Below are 20284 nucleotides of genomic sequence, written 5' to 3'. Positions count from 1 at the left end.
GTGAAGGGTAAAGGGTATACAGCAGTGCTGAAGAAAGTTGTTCTTGTGGCCATATTTAGTCACTTACTAAAATATGGCCTCGTTTACCAATGTACTAAGCACTATCAGCTCCTACTATCTTCAGAATGACTTGTGGATGCTCTTGTGTGCCTGAAAAAGCAGGCCAATTTTATACTGTTAATTAACTGAGGACAAGTATGCAGCTTTAAACACAGAAGCTGGATAACTTCATTCAAGTCTGGATTTCATCAGTCTTACAGTAGCTTTCCTCTGTGGAAACCCAGGCAACTATACCACTCTTAGAAAAGGCTAGTGCAGGTGTTAAAACACAGCCCACATTCCTTGTATGTAAGCTACATTTTATTCTTCATTTTAAATAAGGAGAAGCATTCCTTTTCAGTGCTTAGAACTCATTTGTGGGAACTGAAAGGTACAGTTGGAACAAAAATAGCTAGCAACCCATGACATTGTAAAATACCCACACTTCACAGCTAGCTGGAATCCCACCAACGTACACTGGTGCAATCCCATTTCCTGCCCCATGTCAGAAGCCACCTTTCCTGAATAGCTAAAAGGAGTGTATGGCAAGTCTGGAATTTTACCTGGCCTGTGCCCTAGGAATTAAAGATGGATTTTATCTTCAGCATCCTCACAAACAATTCAACAGAACTTCTTCTCGAGTATCCATGCCATTAAACATCACTTCTGCTGCACAGTATAGGAAAAAGTGGAGATTTCTCAGGCTGTTGATGTCCCAAACAACTGATGGATTTACAAATCAAAAATAAACCAGTGAAATCTGCATAGAAGCCCACAGGCAGATGCACTTTTATGAACTTGAGTTTCTAGACACCAAGAGGAATCATTCATCCAAAGTGTGTCAGAGTACTACGTTAATCTAAAAAACATGTGACAGGGAGTGCATTCCCCCCTCAAAAATAGCCGGATCTTGCAAGAAGCAGAGGGTAACAACTAGGCAAAACCCCTGACAAACCAATTCATAAACAGTATATGAGCTGCGTTATTTCAACAAAATCACAGGTCCCTGTTACTGACATTTCAAGTCCATCCAGATACCAGACTGGTGGTTCTCATAGTGGGGGCATCTGTGCTCGGGGGACAATGATGGGCTGCATTAGCATTGCAAAGGTGCTGCCTCTGTTTCCTCATAAGCATCCTCACAAGGCTTACATTGTGAAGAAAGCATTAATGAAGGAAAAGGAGGCAAGACCCAACCTTTGGCTACACACTATAACAAAAGAACCCAGATGTGAGTTTATTTCCTGGCTGATAGGACAGTGAAAACTAGGCACTGACACATGTAAAGCAGATTTTTTTATCACAAGTACACCACTAATACTGAGACTTCCAAAGATGGGGAGACAAGAGAAAGAAGCCTCTAATTGTAACTTCAATTTCTACTGAGGACTATAACTATACTTTTAAGACTTCACGTTCAAAAGCAATGGAGGAAGTTTGGCAATTCTAAAAGAAAAGTCTCCCACTCTCTGGAAGACATAATTAGCCTGTCATCTCCTGACCCAGCGCCAGCATTGAGACAGAAATATTTCAGAGACGTTTCTTTAAAATCCTTCTTCGTACATACACACACACACACACACACACACACACTTAAAAACTCCACTATCTATCAATGCTTAGCAAAACACCAAACCAACACGTATCTTTCTTAAGTGGGGAGATCCCCCCATGGGATTAGCTGAAATCCAAGCAGATGTGCAGGTTTTTTATCAGGAACAGCTATCTACAAGAATAGAACCAAACAGGAGGGCTTATGAAGGACACAAGTTTGATTGCTATGGGCAAAGCAAATGTAAAATAAATCACAATGATGTGGCCTGTCAGAAAACTGAAGTGAGAAAACATTAATGGCTGTATGGGAAAAAACCCACAAAGATAGGTGAGAGAGTATCATATGCACGAGCACTGAACGCACTAAATGTGACAATCTGTTTTCTATTCATTATGTCAAGATGAATTTGTTTCAGTCCTCCCACAGTATCATTAAAGAGCAAAGAATACGGGTCAGATGTGAAAAACTAATGTCAAAAAGCACTGGCCACTGATCTACTGTGATGCAGGCCATTCCCCTACATTTTCCCCTTTACTATTGAACACACCGCCCCCCCCCCCCCCCCCAAGTAATTATTAAGTAGTATTATTGCTACCATAATTCTTACTTTTTGCACATTCATCATCATTATGGAGCTAAATGTGTAATTTTCTCCTTAAATCTTTCCCATATGTCAAGTCAATCTCCCCAGACCCTTAATTATTTTAATGTTGGTCTTGGAATTCCTTCCAATTTGCAACAGATTTGTGATTTAATTTGATTTGAAAAATACACAGAGCTGCCAGTATTCCAAAGAATTAAAATTTCAGGTGTCACTCAACTTGCTACTGCCATGCTTTTTGGTAATTTATGTGGAAACAATTATTAGACTTCAGTTTACTGTGAGACTCTATTGTGGAAGAAAAAACACATGCTGCTGAATGCATTGACACTGTTTCAGAAAAATGTTGTTAAAAAAAATCTCAGAGACTCATAAAGAATTAGATAGGTTGGGGCAGAGGGGGAGGGAGGCCTAACAACATCCAGCTGGATATACCTAGTTAAAGCTCAGTGAGTTCAACACATCTTTCATTGCTTTGAGTAGGCCTTCCACATAGCCAAGTCAAAAAGCCCAAAGCCATTCTTCTATTCCACTCAATCCTTTTACGTCTAAAGAACAAACTTCATCCCTTCAGTCTATTTAGACTCTGAAGAACAAACCCTGCAAATGTTCCCTCCACAGTCAGGGTACATTATATAAAAATCCTTTACAATTTTCTTTATAAGTCAGAAAACAAACCCGTAAGTACAAACATGATGCTACCAGGCACAATAACAGCTTCACAGACTTAGAATCTCCACCTATTTTGCCATGTCCTTTGGCTTCTAAGCTATTTCTTTCCAAAAGCAAGGAGTAGTAAAAAATCAGCATGATGTAGCTGACGTAGAAAATGAAAAGGAACAACAAAATCGTCTGGAATGGATTTACCAAAATGGTTATGAAAAAAAGTTACAAGGTCTGCACACATTTAATACATGTATGTGAGCACCTAGTTCCGCAGGCGGGAGCAGTCCCACGCTGCTCAGCACTGCTGTGGGGATGGACGTGGCTGCTCACGTGGCCGGACCATGCTTGGAAGAAGTAGGCCACAATTTGCAACATGTCTGATATGCTTTTAATAATTGATCAGTTAAGAATTCACATGTATTTCCTACCAAAGTACAGCACAATTGCAAAACCCCACTGCTGTCAGGGTACAAAGTGGTAGATGACTCACTTCTCAAAAAAACCAACCAACCGAACAAAAAAGAAACATGTAATTTACTAAACCCCATAGATGACAGCACATACAAACATTAATTCAAAGAGTCTGGTTTATACACTAACACAGTCCATATTTCGTATGTCCATCTTACATTTGGTCATCTTACCCAGACCACAGGTACAGTGAGACTCAACTGAAGATAGTGTCCTAAGGTACTCACGGAGAGCCCCAACGCCTCCCTCTCCAGTACCACTAAGTGAGAACTATGAAACAGCCCATGGGGAGAAATTCTCTGGGAGGCTAACATCAGCTGTGTTACCTTCCCCACACCACCTCAGGGACTCCCTCCCACAGGAAAGGCTGAGCACACCACCAGCACTTCCATCAGACTCTCTTCCCCCTTTTACGCTGACTGGAAAGCAAAAAAAGTAAGAGAAAGTGGCCCATGAGATTGCACAGAAAAAAGAGCCTTAAAAATCATCTGAGGCTGAAAAAAATCCATGGCTTCTCCAGGCCACAGCATGCATCTTCCTCTGCCTTAATACAGTCTAGCAAGGATGCCCTAAATCTCACAGGGTCTTCTTTCTGCTGTTCCATTTTTGATGGGTTACTTAGACAGGTGAGTAGTCCCAAGGCAGGAAACTAAAGACATCTGTTCAGACTAAATGTGATTAACCATCCACTGAGGCTAGTCAGAACTCCTCACTGTTAGAGCCAAGTGTAAAAAAGAGAGCTCTCATTTCTCATTAAAAAAAAAAAAAAAAAAAAAAAAATGGTGTAGGAAAGGACATGTATTGTGCTGTTCGGAGCAACGCTACCAGCTGCAGATTCCACAGCAGCCTGAAAAACTGGAGGTAATACTGGCTGCATCCCTGTGTCTAGAAGGAAAGCTTTCCTTTTTCCAGCCAAGAAATAGGCCATGCACTTTTGTAATTCCAGGCAGCCTAAGCTGTAAGTGTTACTACTCCAGAAAAATACTATGGTGTCCAGATTTAATTGTATATAACAGTGATGGTCCAGCATACTGCTACACATATGAAACTACCCCACCAGAGGCTCATGCCATTTTCTGCCTTCCTCCCCCAGTACAACACCATCACATTTCAGGTTCTGTGAAGCAAAGTGGAAGGTGAATGAGGCGATACCAATGTAGGGAAAGCATGGTAGCCCAGGACATAGTTTTACACCGTTAATTTGCAGTTTGTGCACCCATTTGGCATACGGGTGCAGCTTAGGACTCGTCTCCCCTTCTCATAGCTATAATTGATTTCTGAACACAAAATCAGTCACGAACAGACTTCCATGTAAATACGGTTGTGACTAACTCAATCTAACCCTGTGAATCTTGCTTCCAAGATGAATACAAATAACAAAATCTGAAATTGATGTCTTCATTACATTCTTTGTTGTGAAAATCAAAATGTAATTCAGATCTATTGTAAAATTTGCAATAAACATGCCAGGAAGAAAGAGACTGGAGCTGTTCTGGAAACAGCTATATGCTATCTAAATCAGTCTTTTGTGCCCAGGACTCTGACACAGATAGATAGCACAGATTTCTTTTCAAATGTCTCATACAGGAGAAAACCACTTCAATGTCACTGATTTTATGTCTCTTCTCTATTTTGATCAATGACTGCTAAATTATACATGTGTGCATAGAATGGAACAATAAGGCATTTTACGCTAGTCTGCCAGCAAGGTGTGTGGACATTACTCACATCACAACCAGCCTAATCAAGGTTCAGGTATAATTTTTCAACATCTTTCTGTGCTTCAGCTCTCGTGTGCAAACAATGACATATTAATGCCAAGCTACAGAACATTTTCTTCCTGCTTAGTAACATATCCACTTTTTGTATAAATTACATAAACCAGAGACTATCCAATGAATGTAAACATATTTTGCACATCAGTGTTTGAATTGGTTTTAAAATACTGTTTCTTTTACAGACATCTTTCCCTCTTTTCATTTTTGCCAGATGCAAAACCCAGGTTTTTGTACGGACTATGGAATACATCAACTAATCCGTGCAGCTTCTACAATAAATCTGATTATTAGAACAAAAAAGAAATATGGAAAACCCAGAAAATTCTGTTAAGGACAGTTCAGAGCCTTACTTTCACAGATATGCCAAGTTAAACAGGGTACTCCTCACAAAACCTTTCAAAAATATCTCCTTAATTTGCAGAGCTCTTTCTCTTTGGTCTATCATGATTGCTTTTCTCCTTACTTGTCCTGCTTTTCTGACAGATAAAAAGGTTTGGTTTATGCCCTTAACTTTAAGAACAAGCACCATCATGACAAGAAAATTGAGCTTAACCAAAATAATTCCCAGCTGCAGTGAATGGGCTGCGAGCTCTTGATGCACAGTGAGGTGTGCTGGGCATGGACAAGTTGGTATCTCGATTCTCAAAGTGCAAAGATTTCTACCTGCTGCTTTCTACAATCATAAAAGGCAGATTAAATTGATGGACTCAAATAGAGCAAATGCAAGGTTGGCTGAAATGGGTTGAGATCCGTAATACACTTTAATGCCTTGATTCTCTAAACAAAATGTGTTTGGAAAACACTTTTCCTTCTCAAGTCCTAGATATCATTTGTTTAACTGAATGTCATTAAGGCTCCACTTAAATTAAAAACAAACAAACAAAGACAATAAAGGGAAACATAATAAGTTTTTCTTGTAAACTACTTGCTTTAAAACACTGCAGTATGCTGTAAGAGAAAATCGTGCTTATGAAAAGTTGGCTATACCGAAGCATGACAGCCTAGACTTAACCTGTTGGTCTCTCTGCAGGACAGTAAAGTACTGTCATTGGCACTGTAAACTACTTCCAACTGTTATTTTGCACTGATTTATTAACATACACATCTTTCAGCAATGTCCTATAAACATGGTCAGCGTTTCTACTACATCAAGTTTTTGCTGGTTCTCAGAACAGAGCACGTTTCTTCAGGGGAGACAATGCTGAGCAATCTAGTAGTTTAAAACTTCCATAGACTCCATGTTAAAGCCACAGCAACATATCCTCCCTACCTGTGTTGATTTAACCTCTTAGATTTATATCTGGGTGAATGGGTGCACATGAAAGTCTCTGAAATCAGGAGCTTTAATAGATAGCAAAACCAGCAAAGAGCAAAGAATATGCTGGGGGGTGAAAAACCTGTATCAGTCTCATGTACAAATACATACATCTGCCACCTGCTTTAATACACTGCTATAATGTAAATGTTCCCAGTGTCACTCATATAGACTAAAACATGCACAAAACGCCATTTACTGCTCAAAGCACATGACTTTGAATGTATCCTGTGTTTCCTTCAATTTTTAAAACATAATTACCATTCCACTCACTAGTTGTTTGGTGGAAACATCATGCAAGAGTCTCATAAGTCTACATACTTCAGTAAGTGACCAGTGCCTCCACTGGAGGTGCTCACACTAGTGTGGAACCAGAAAAAAAATGCCATTATTTCGTGACACATACACTTAATGATGCTAGGTTGCCATTCATGGAATTTCTACCACCCAACGAGCACTGCATCCTCGTGGTTGCCTCTCAGTATCCAAAATTCACTATAATTTAACTCCAGGTCCCAAATGATGAGTGGCATTGCTCAGACATACAGAAAATCACTGAATGACTTACAGTTCATCTGGCCTAGTGAGTCTGAAGATTGAAATCTTACAAAACTCTCCCATTTACTTCACTTCCTTTTGCATTAACTTTTCCCAGCTTGATCAAGGGAAAGGTGGAAAAGATATCAATCATTTTGTCACTCATCGGGCTGATTTCACAGGAAGCTATTATTTACAAATGTGGAACCAAACTCAGGTTGGAATGTGAGATCTGTAATGGATTTCCAGCAAGTTTTACACCAGTTTGCCTGTCCAGAGCTCTTGAACTACACTGAATTTCACAACAGTATGTTTCAGGAAATACGAGGAATGCAATGTGAAAAGTACCGAGAAATACCTTTATTATATTTATAGGCACCAAATGCCCCTGTGATGCTGTTTGCAATTATTTACCATTTGCAGAGTTCAGTCAGAACAGAAAGTTAAGGGAAGCAAAGCAGAAAATATCACAGTGATTTAGATAAAGTCAGTCCTAAAATAATCCAAACATTCACACTCGGTAGGTAGTGAAACAACTGCTTTACTCAGCTGAGAGTGTGGGAAACGTGAAAGAGTGATCAGAAACACACTGGTTGCTTCAGAAAGGACCTGCTGCAAGCAGCCTGTAACTTGGTCCTTCCAGAACTGGGGTTACTCCAGTAAAATAGTGCTTGCCAGGGTATGCGAGAGGAATGTCAAGTACAGGCAAGACAGTATGCACAAAAACTACACGTATATGGTTTCAAATACATGTCCCTGAATGCTGTGCATGTTTGGGCAAGCGAATTATGCCAATTTATGAAGAAGCTGTTTCTGTACTAAGACATATCATTGATGCTCAAAAATGCCAAAACATAACAGACAGAACTAAATAAATTTAAGAATTAACTTCACAGTGTTGTCTCCACACTCTATACTCTCATCTGTTTACAGCCAGCTTTACTGTTAAATAATATGAACTCCAAGAAAGTTTTACTGAACAAATATATCCTTTTATAAAAAGGGCTAATAGTGGTACTACTTTGGTTTTGGAAAATATTTTTCCTTTTAAAGTCCCAGATATCATTCATTATCACACACATCATGTGTGTGAACACAAAATACTGGTACTATTTTGTTCACTCACGTTTTCCTTCACTGAGAGAAAGTGCAGCATCTTTGAATCATATTTGCTTTATCTGTCTAGTAGGAAAAAACACATTCCTCCCAGGAACATTTACAGCCTTCCAGGCTCTGATATGGAAGGTTGTTTTAAATGTGCAGTTTCAATTCATTCCATAACCATAAAATACCTTGCAACAAAAGAAGACTAGAAGACAGAAAGTTAGTATGAACCCAACACCTCATCTAGAGCATCCACTGGCAGTAGACCAAAAAGGGAAGATAGAGAGATAAGACTGACCATGTTGTCCAGTGGCTCAAGGCAGGCAGAGCTCCTGCCCTCTGAACTCTGGATTCAGCTGGGGAACCTCCCCGATGCAGCAGCATTCAAAATGAAGAAACAGACACTTCTAATATACAGCAAATTTAACTCCATCAAAAGTTTGCCGAAGAGTCATTACACTCCAAGTGAAGCTGTACTGGTACACCACATGGAAACCAAGTAAACCATGGCATTTTTCCTGCTCTCTTATTTTTCCCTTCAGCCTCCTCCCTTCACCTTTTTGATCAGCACCCAAAACCATGCAGTCCTCTGAGACAATTCAGACTGCCTTACAAATGACACAACATACACATAATCTGTAACAGGCATTAGCTTTTCTGCACCGTAACCTTGTAATTATTTTGGTGTTTATTCTGTTTAACATCTCATGTAGACATTGTGTGACTCTAACAAAGACCAACTTTAGAAGGATCATATCAGTGCTCCTAAAGACCATCCATCATCCTGGTATTTCCTTAGGAAGAATTTCTTTATTGAAAAGGTTGTCAGGCACTGGAACAGCCTGCCCAGGGAGGTGGTGGAGTCACCATCCCTGGAGGTGTTTAAGAGATGGGTAGATGTTGTACTTAGGGACATGGTTTAGTGGTGTTGATAGAGCTAGGACAAAGGTTGGACTCAATGATCTTGAAGGTCTCTTCCAACCGACAATGTTCTATGATTCTATGATATACAGCTCTTACCTGTACATGAATAATCATCAATGCGTATATATCCTGTTTTGCAGATGCACATAAAAGATCCTGGTGTATTTACACACACGGTATTCTCACGACAGTAGTGTCGTCCTTCAGCACACTCATCAATATCTGTGAATAAGGAAAAGAAGAACATGAGTCAAATTCAGCAGCGTTCTTTGCAATCTCTCGATACACCACTATTCGCTTCCATCAGTCGTGGATTAGATTGAAAAGTTACTTGAACAGCAGCGCATTTTGGAAAGCTTTTTGGCTTTCTCCTTTAAAAAAACTGCTTGAAGTGTTCAAATAAGAGAAGCAGCATGAGCCTTCTGTGAACAGCTGTTAGTAGAGTTAGAAAGAAGATTACATTGGCTTACATCTTTCCTTTCGAAGTGCCTATGATGTTATTCCTATGATTTAAATAAGAATAAAAAAAAAAAACAAACTGGGGTCCCAAACAGCAGACCAACTGCCTCAGCACTGCAATGTCATCCACCACTGTACCTGTATAGTCACTGCAGTCATCGGTATACAAACACGCTCCTATATGCATACTATATGCCTTTGATCTAACAGGTATTGTTGTTTGGGAAGAAACTGTAAGGAACACGGTAAGATCTGAAAAGACACCGGAACTTATTATAAGCTTCTCTTACAACTATAAAGTAGCCCATCGGTAATTTTAATACATATAAATACATGTATCTATATCTATACACACCTACATATATATGTATATAGGTACATATACTCACCCCATGTCTGAAAGAAACCTGAAAGAATCTGATTTATATAAAGACCTGCTCCAACAGAAAAAAAAATGCAACCTGATAAATACTTGTTGGGGTGGAATACTCTTTGCAGTATAAAGTCCTAGAGCAAACTCCAGACATAAATCACTGTAGGCACAGACTTCAAAACTGATTGGTTTTGGTACTCCCTTGGGCTGCAAAATTAGATGTATTTCTTCTAGCAGGTTATACCTGAATAGTAAGACCGAGAAACCACCGCAAATAGCAAAAAAACTTCTGCACACTATTATTATGCTGCAAAGAAGAAAAGCTATATTAATTTGGAAGTGCTTAGTAGCACACTGTTCCTGTAATACTAATGATAAAGTCAGCATTACTGAGATGCTCTGTGCATATAGTTATATTGTCATGCAAAGCACTGCTGAACCTTGCTACAAAAAAGTATCTTAAAAATCAAAAGGGTGAATTGTTGACTCATTTTTTTTTGTTCAGTTTTGATTTCCTTCCTGTTTTCAACGATGTTTACAGCTTCCAAAGTTGAAAATAAAATCCCTAGATGGAAAGCAGTGCTGTGTTCCAGAGTCTGATGATAGTTCAAAACAATAGACTGGATACTCAAATCAGGATTGACTTCTTAACGCTGTGATGCTAAACGTCAACAGTGTTAACTCCTGTACTTTACTCCTGTTTAGGTTGTATGCTTATCTCCCAATTCTTCCTCTCTTCCCAGCGTCTTTAAATCAATAGCTACTTACCAACAGCACTCATTGCCTGCTGGTTTTTTCCCTCCTTACATTCCCAGAAGAAAATTTGCCTTCCAGTATAAAACAACGCAACACACTGAATATTAGGAATTCTCTAGTCATTTCCTGATTTGATTCTGCTTTGAAAAAAATTTCTATTTTCCCCAGTTTCCCTGCCCAGTGTAACTGTTCTGCTAGATACTGCTGGAGAAGCTGGGGGCAATCGGCTACAAACCATGAAGGTGTCCACTGCGAATGCTCAAGGTGGTCAGCCCAGACTGCTTTGCACAAATTCAATTCCTAAGACTTCCACGGCCAATATACCTCAGCTAGTTTCTTTCCCTTCCTTTCCCTGTAAGCTCTGCAGGAATGGAAGATTCATAGCTCTATTAGCGTGTTGGTTTGGAAAAGCTGATTTTGTAGTTTTCATGTACATACACACATACACAAATAAATGTGCATTTACAGTGAGCACAGTGAGCATACTAAGGTTCAGAACACATTTTGTGAGTCATCTAAGATAGCAAAAAAAAGAAAAGTGAAGCTATAACAAGACTACCACAGAGGCAGCTGGTTTTGCATAGAAAGTGGAAAATGTCACAGATCTCCTGACATACAGATGTTCTGCAGAAACACAAACATGCGGTTCACAAAACCAGCCAGCAGTTACAACATATGCCTCAGCTACTACCACAAATGAAGTAACTTGTGTCTTTCATAATTCCAGTTCACAACTCTGTATTAAATTAATGGTGTTGATTTGTATTTAAGTAACAACATCAGTCGTCGAGTAACGAGACGCCTTATGTTCTTGGCGTCAACAGACTGCGTAGGAGCTGGCTTTGGCACCCTCAGAAAACTCTACTTAAAGATCCAAAGCCTCAAAAGCATTAAATAGAACTTTCTGAAAACTGTATTAATGATTGCTTTGGCAGGTAAATAGCCACAGGAGACCCAAAACACTACTGGTTTTCATTTTTCAGTGAAAAACTTAAAGCCAGAGCTACTTTGATTCAAACCTCCTAATTTAGAAGTGTTCTAAATAAAAGCTTTCACTTTGCCAACATCACATATTGAGGTTTTGCAAAATTTTTTATTTGTAATTGCCTTTATTTCAGAACCTTTCTTCTTCAGTTGTTACCAAAAAAAAAAAACCGCACAACTGATCAGGTTAACTTTGAAGTGTTTCATTTGAATAAATCTGATTTTATTTTTTTTTTCCAAACTGATTTGCAAAGATCTTGTCCACATTTTTTTAAATGCCCATTGGAAAACAAAACTTTTTCCCACCCAGCTCTCTAGAAAACAGAATGCAAAGGAAATAAAGTGATTATTATTGCTACTATCACATTATTATATTACATTGGCACCTAAAGACCCTAATCAAGTGTCAGAACTCCATTGCTCTACAGAGCTGATATGAAGCTGCTTTTACAAACAGTTTGCAACTTTAGCACTAAATTACATTGCCACTAGACAGAAAAGATTAAAATTAATACAAAAAGGGTAAAGAAACAGTCAAATGACAGGTAGTCAACAGAGACTGACCACACTAAAAACATGCGATTCCATTCCCCCTTTAGCACTCCATATGCAAGCTTCATATACATTGCATTAAGGTATTACAGATCAAGGAAGACTGAACTGGGGCAGGGAAAGACTCAACATCTGTTCTCTTTCAAAGCTAACAAAATAAAAGCCCTTTCATCCCACTTACTGGTTGAAACACTGGTGTAGCCTTTTATTCACCTTCAGATACAAACACACCAAGTACAACAGAAAACCTGATGCATTTCAATATCTAAGAAAGCCTACAACATTTATCTTAATTTTCCCCTGCCAAAAAACCTAGTTAGCATATTAATGCACATTAATGTCTTACTGTTTAGCCAGTAAGATGCTGAAGTCAGTTCAATAGGATGAATGCACCACTCCAATGGCTCTACACATTCAACAATAAAGACTGGTGTGCTTGGAGTCTGTGATGTGCCACCAGCTGTGATGTACTGACAACAATGTAGTCATGGAGATCATCAACCTGCTCTATTCCCAGCGGAACAGATAAAAGAGGCATCTCTGGGAAAATTGGTTAGTGCAAAAATGTTTGGAATCTGCACTTCAATGATTTATTTATACTTGCAAAAACATCAAAACCAAAAAAAAAAGCGCTTTCTTTACCCCCCCAAGCACTCAAACAAAATGTATGCAAAATATATAACCCAGGAAAAGTTTCCCTGTATCCCTTCCTCCTGCACCCTAATGAGTTTGCTTCCCCAGAGTTAAATTCCCAGTTATGTTTTACAGTACCATTAATAAGAAGAGAACTTGACCTGCAATCTATAAATCATTGTTGACCAAAGACTCACTCTAACAAACAAAGCCTCTCCTTAGGCCTCACTATCCATCATCGCCTTTATCCACCACAAAAGCCTGCCAGAACAAATGAGTCTGGTACTGAGTCGGTAAATCTGTGCTGTAAAGACAGGAAACTATTTCCAGAACCGAGGATCCTTTATGAATAGTGTCCGTCCTCCAGCTATTTCCTTTAAAACTCAATGGTATCTAGCATCAGTGATCAGCCTGGTCATGCTTACAGAGGCATGTGGTGGACAGGGAGATGCTCTTGCAGGATTTTTGCAACAAATAATGTTGCAAAATGTAAAGAGCAAACAGGAGCATAGAAAGCTTTGTACAAGTTTATTTCATAAGTGCATCAAAAATTACCCTGAACACAAGAGCAGAGTAGATTAGACGTACGATTTAAAAGCAAAACAAACACAAAACAATGGGGTTTTTGTGTTAATGAAACATTCTGTCTTCACAGCCCATAAATACGAAGCCCCACATTCCCCTGCTGAAAAGGGTAATGCTTTTCCACCTCTCCCACATGACTTTATCAGCAAACCTCTGTCCTGACCTGAGGGGTCCACTGCTAAGAGCAAGGGCATCATTTACCCATCATTCCTGTGAATCTTGGTCCTCTCTGCTGAGAATCCCAAGGATGGATGCCAGTAACAACAGTCACCATAAAGGGACTTCAGGCCCTTGTTTTTATCACTACTGACCTGACTCATACAGAAACAGACAAGCTGGGAAAGGTAGAGACTTTCTTATCTGGTCCCTGACCTAGAAAAAGGGCATCACAAGACCAGCAGATGTTACTCACCTATTGGCAGACCATGAAGGAGAATGAACAGTGACCGACCACAGCAACCAACACCATCGAAAAAGGTAAACCTGTCCTGCATCCTCGACAGGGTCACAAACGATCCCTTTTTCTTTCTCTTTGCCTTCCCTCCACTGATAATAGCCCTTCTTTTCTCACCTTCTATCTCTCACATCAAGTTTCTTCGCTGTCTTCCTCCCTCACCCACTTTCTACCCGAGTAAGTTTGGTCCTGTCTCTAGATCTTGCTCACCTTGCTTCTCCTCCTGTCTTCAACCCGTCCCCTCACCAGCTCCTCCTCCTTAAAAGAAAAAGGCTAGATCATAACTTTGATAACTTTGAAGCAAGCTCCCACCAGCTTACGCATCTGTGAAATCATTGTGTTTCTTCCTTTCCCCACCAAACACACTAACTCATCCTCAAACTCTTCCTTCACAATTGCTCAAGTATGTAGTACATTGAAACTTCCCAGTCCACTGCTCCAATAAAATTGTTCTTAGTTGAGTCTCTCCCACTTCCCCAACCATATTTCTGAGCTCCTATTCTCTCCAGGCTCCCTTCACTTTCAGTCACAACCTGGTTTCAGTATCTCGCATGCTTTGGTTTCCAAAACACTATCCTCCTATGTGTCTCTTCTTGCATATACCCTTTCTCACTCACTGTCTAAGAGGACAAAATATCTTGGGGCGCTAGCACAGCCCTTGCTCCTCCTCCTCCCACTGCCATTTCTAGGCTCTTCAGCACCAGGCAAGGCTATGGTTTAACTACTGTTACTCCAGTCAGTCACAAACTGATCAATGCACTTTTGCTTTGCTTTGCTCTATCAAATCCAGCGCAGCAGTTTTTCCAACTGACATATTCCACAAAGGATGTTAACATCAACTTCAAGCAAAACTGTGTATTTTCTCACAATCTTCCATATTATTTATTCCAGCTGACGGCACCACCATAGCTGTCATCACTCATACCCTCTACAGATAATCTTTGACTTTTTATTCTCCTTATATATACAGCCCTGTGCCTTCGGTGTTACCATCAGGCAGTAAAAGGCCTAGCTCCAACAGCAAAACTACCAAGTGGTCACACATATACCTCTGAAACCATTTTTGTTGTTGTTGTTGGGCTTTTTTATTATTTTTATTTTTGCCTACCTTTCTGTAGTTGTGTGTGTCTCCTCCCCGAAAAGAGAAAAGCACTAAAACCTAAGGAATCACAGTGTAACTAACCTCATGAACCAATTACAAGAACATACCCCATGTATTAAGTTAAAACATACAAAAATAACTTCAAGCATACACGAAGACCAAGGAAAAAATTAAAATAACCTTTCAACTCCCCACCATGCTGCTCCCAGCAAAGAACTCGGGCCACTAACAACTCACTGTAGCAATGCATAGGGAGGGTAAGAGGAAATGGGCAGCTACTTGTGTCTATTGATTTTTATTGAATTATTAATGGACCTTAAGAGAAACTGGGTGAGTTGGATTATAAGTGTTAGCACTGTTGTAATTGAACTAATAAGAGGTTGTTCTATCTTGCCTAGACTGCTAAAGCATCAATTAGACTAAAAATAAATTCTAATTATTGGATCTTCACACAAGGTGTGTTCTTTCCCCACCCATAACTAAACTGCATAGATAACAGATACACATTGTACACCTCTTGGTGCTTTTTCTCTTCACATTATTTTAGATCTCTGATCTTTGCTTAAGTTTGTGATTTCTCTGTCCGTCTCCTGCAGCCTGAGAAGGGGCTATTACGACAGAAAATATTCTTAAAATAAAGCAGTCACTCAAAGTCTACATTCCTTGACAGCAGCTCTATATAGCTTTGAAAGGACACAATACAACATTACAGCACTTCAGAAATATCATTTTTAACAGTACAAAGAGTTGTTTTTATTTCAACTTGCCCCAGTTTTTGGAAAGGAAGACAGACTGTTGAGATAAAACTGTCCTTGTTAAACATGCAGTAGAAGATATTGTTCAATGTTCCCTGTGCAAGTGAGACTCTTGGAAGAAAATGAAATCTTCATTTCAGTCTCATGAAAACATCGCTGGACTCCACATACACTATGTAGTTTAAAAATACATATATCACACAGGAAATTTTTGAAAACAAATATTGTCTGCCATCATGTAATGTTTTACTTGGCAAACTGCATCTTCTTACTATTTAATATCTTATAATTAATTCATATGGTAGTGTACACACGATAAAACAAGTAATTATATATAGTTATCTGTCAGACATGAAAGCATCCCGGGGGGGTCTTCCCTTAGGCATCAAATAACTAGTCTCATGTAGCTGCATACTGAGAATAAAAAGGATGTTGTATATGATTAATTAGTGAATTCCAAAAATCAGAACAACTTACTGAGATTCCAGTTCATGACCCATCCCTCTTCAGGACTGCACTCAGTTAGAAAGAGGTCTTTAAATTTGCATTGCAAAATAATCTTTTTCTTGTTTTTGAAGTATAACAGGTTCTCATCATTTCGAACTGTGCATGTCAAGAATTTAGAAATACTTGCCACTGTTAGTGTTTTTGTTTTCCCCTATTCTAAAAGGCAAACAAGGAGAAATAATATTTTTATACAGAAACTACAAATACATATCATATTCTTCTCAGGAAGAGACAGTACAGATTGGACTGCACATATGTATTTTAAAACTCTTTGGAAGACAGATGCACATGTAACAGGATAGTACCTGTAAGCTCTGGCAAGGCCCCTGTGGGTCAGTTAGACTGTATTTGGGGTTTGGGTAGCATCTAAAGGATGTAGCATATTCCCACAAGCTATGCAGCAGATTACTGGCTGTTCTACAGAAATAAGTGAAAATATCAGCTCTCTCTCAAGCACCACCACACTAGTTAAAGTACCACAACAGATACAATCACTGTGGCTGCTATTGCTCTGCACTCCTTATGAAAGACTACTTTAAATTCAATGTAGTTTAATGCCAGGCATTTCTGTGTCTTTGTTACAGCTCTTGTGGATCCAGCCTCTACGGATCGTAAGATGTGTTGCAGTTTCAGCCTGAGGTTTTAAAAGTTACAGAAGAAAACCAACCAGCTGTGGGTACTTTTCAGCACAGTGACAGCACTTAATACTTTCAGTAGTCACCTGCCAGTTACGAGTGAAAACTGGAGAGAAAGGAAAACAAGAACAAAATTAAGTTTTTAGTTTGTTTTCTCTTTTGCTTTGAGGTTGCGGATTTAAGCAATTTGTATGAAAACTTTCACCTTAATTTCTCATTTAAAAACAAAATGCAACATATGCTTTTGTTGGTGGTGGAAAAGGGCTGCTCTCAGTACAATAAAGCATCTCCTTACCGAGCACTGGTAGGACAAAGGAGTTCGAAAGAGTTTCCAAGACACTCCCTTTATATGATTACTTTCAGCTTTTTTTTTTTTTTGTAGTAACATGACTGTCGGTCCTGGCTATGAGTGAATGACAGAATCAGTCTGAACATACTTCCTGCAGAAGCAATGAAAATCAAATAACACTGAATCACATCCAGCAATTTGTACACGTACAAACTATCTCAGCGCTACAGGTGGTGGGGCTATCTGTACCCCAGTAGGCACCACACTTTATGAACTGGTGTCAGGGATACTACTTGTATGCTCTAAGTTAGGAATAGGCTTTATTATCTTCCTGAATAAGAGCTATGGCAGACAAGAAGGATTTGGCCCACTCTGACACACTGACACATTAGAACTGGCCTGATAATTCTTCCTATTTAGATTTCTCAATAACATAATGATGGAAATAAAACAACACGTACTGCCTTTGCTGAGAAAAAAAAAAAGATAATATATTAATATTGTTTAATATTAATGTTTCGTTTTAATATTAATAATATTTAATTACTTTTAAATAGCGATTTGATAATAACATTCTGCCCTCCTGGAGCAAAAGTTTTTCTTTCTGCTTGATTAGTTTTCCAACCCAACCCAAAATGACAAGGTAATGAGTCAAACACTGCCAGCTGATGGAGATGGAAATCTTTTATTTCTTAGCTATATGTGATACTATTGCCACATTGCACTTACAAAAAAGAATTTATGTATGAAAAGAAAAGCTTGGGTAACCTTCCCAGTTTCACAAAACTGACAGTACTGCAGAGCTCCTAAGTAGGATTCTCACCCAAAAAATATGGTGCATAATGCGAAGACAGCAAAGCTAGCAAATAGCCCAGTATTGGTTATTAAAGACCCAGAGGAATTAACAGAATACATTTTAATACTCTGGGGTTTATCTCCATTACAGCAGTCTCTGTCTTTCTTACAGTCTTCTCAGTATTACACTTGCTTAAAGAAAAAATGTGTCGTTGATTACTCTACTTGGCCAATATGATGCAACATGTATCTTACTGCAATTTGATTGTTACTTTTTATTTTTTGTAAGATTTCTTCACTTCACTGCAACCTGTAGAAAACAGGCTCATCCTGGAAATACACTTTATTTTTGTAATCCAGTAGTTAAAACCAAGATTAACAGTACAGATTGTACTAATTAGGTAAGTGAAGAAGGGTAATGTTTTTGTTGTTGGGGAGGAGGGCTGAATAATGCATTAGTATTTTTAGTCAAATACAGGGATAAATTAGTAAATCTTTCCAAGCAGAATGAGAATGTACAACTCTGAGCTAAGGGAAATCTGATGAGGTCTAACCAAGTGGTGCTTCCGACGTGCTTTAGACATCTACTGCGGAAAGAGACAATTCATCCTTTAAGACTGCCTACTTCCCTCCACATCCAGCTTACTCAAAGGAAGATTTCTAAAATTAAGACTTCTCTCCTCGAGGGACAACCATCAGGGAAGCTGATGCAATTCTCAAATGCAGTCATTCAGTCTTTGGTCTCATTTCAGCTGCTACACTTGAAACTGCGACAAACATGGCAACAGCAATGAAACTAGGAGAGTTACTGAGTAAAAAGGATGAATTAGAATAAATTTATATATATAAATATATATAATATAATAAATATAAATAAAATAATTAATAAATATAATAAAATAAATAAAAATAGAAAATGGTTTCACAAAAATTTGTTTAATAATATTAAATGATCCTAAATGGTTAAGATAAGTTAGCTAGGTGGTGTACTGTGCAACTAGTACAATTAAATTTCCAAATATCAGAAAATAAACATTACAGTCCACACACCCATAAAGTAAGTTTGTGGTATGTGGAGGGTTGACCCTGGTCAGCAGTTCAGCACCCACCAGCCCCCCTCCAGTGGGATGGGGGAGAGAATCAAAAGAGCAAAAGTGAGAAAAAACTCATGGGTTGAGACAAAGACCATTTAATAACTGACGCAGAAAAAGGGGAAAAAAAAGTGATTCAAAGGCAATCACTCTCCAGCTCCCACCAGCAGACTGATGCCCAGCCAGTCTTTGAGCAACAGCCACCTTAGAAAGAGTATCCCCGTTTTTACTGTTGAGCACAATGTCATACAGTCTGGGATATCCCTTTGGTCAGTTGGGCTCAGTTGTCCCAGCTGTGTCCCCTCCCCATCTCTCGCCCATCCCCACCCTACTCGCTGCAGGGGAGGTGAGAAACAGGGAAGGCCTTAACCCTGTGCACACACTGTTCATCAATAGCTAAAACATCTCTGTGTTATCAACACTGTTCTAGTCACAAATCTAAAACACAGCACCATACAGTCTGTTATGAAGAAAATTAACTCCATACCAGCCAAAATCAGTACATGATGTAAAACAGCCTCTGCATCAGGCAAAATCCTCTCGATAAAGAAGCAAATAACCTGTTTTTCTCAGATCATTTTCAATCCTGGTGCTTACAAAAGATTACTGAATTCTCACGTTCTTTTCTTTCCTGAGCCTACTCTCCTCTCTATCTGATCAGCAATCCTTGGCAAGACTTCTGAAGTGAAATCAGATTTTGTACAGTGATTGTTGAGCACTACTATTAAATCAGAAAATCAGACTTCAAGCAATCTTTCAAAGTGCAGTCTCCAAAGCGTGCAAGTAACACCTCCTCCCCAAACACATTGTTTGAGGACCACCAAAAGTGCATGACATGGTGCATGGAACCAGCTTAGGTTCAAGGATCTGAGAACACCTAAATCTGCCACCTGCAGACTATTTGCAAACCCATCTGTCACAGTCCACTCTTACACCATCTTATATGAAATATGGATATATCTCACTCCTCTAGATGCACTGAAGTATCTTGATAGCCAAGAGTTACAAATTTTATCCTTAAAAACTTTTTCAGCATAACTCCACCACCACAAATGTAGTGGGCATTGAACACTATTAGAAATATGTTCTGGAGGGTGATGATCAGTTTGAGAGCACTGCAGGTGTTGCTTTGGGAAAAACCAATTACAATTCATCAAAACATGTGTTTCTGTAAAACATTAATATTAGGTAGGCTATACACCAAGGATGCTATACTCAAAAGCACCTACACCTGGGCAGCACAGCATAATCCATACTCAACCTGATCACAAGGTATCACAAACTGCATAATAACCTGAGGCAGAAAATAGATTTCAGAGTACTT

The 20284-nt window shown here is 39.1% G+C and overlaps 1 protein-coding gene across 1 annotated transcript in view; it reads right to left on the bottom strand.

Moving 5' to 3' along the window:
• The window catches only part of NELL2 (neural EGFL like 2), a 150122-nt gene that overhangs the window by 57560 nt on the left and 72278 nt on the right, over positions 1 to 20284 (bottom strand). Inside the window, exon 13 of the mRNA XM_086472416.1 lies at positions 9087 to 9212. Within this exon, the coding sequence (XP_086328542.1) occupies positions 9087 to 9212 (126 nt within the window). The remainder of the gene's footprint in view (positions 1 to 9086; positions 9213 to 20284) is intronic.

The sequence above is a fragment of the Leptosomus discolor genome, chromosome 1 (genome assembly GCF_034619465.1).
Source record: "Leptosomus discolor isolate bLepDis1 chromosome 1, bLepDis1.hap2, whole genome shotgun sequence".
In the NCBI taxonomy this organism is placed as follows: domain Eukaryota; kingdom Metazoa; phylum Chordata; class Aves; order Leptosomiformes; family Leptosomidae; genus Leptosomus; species Leptosomus discolor.
Note: the sequence above shows the minus strand (reverse complement) of the source record. Positions and strands in the feature narration are given on the sequence as shown.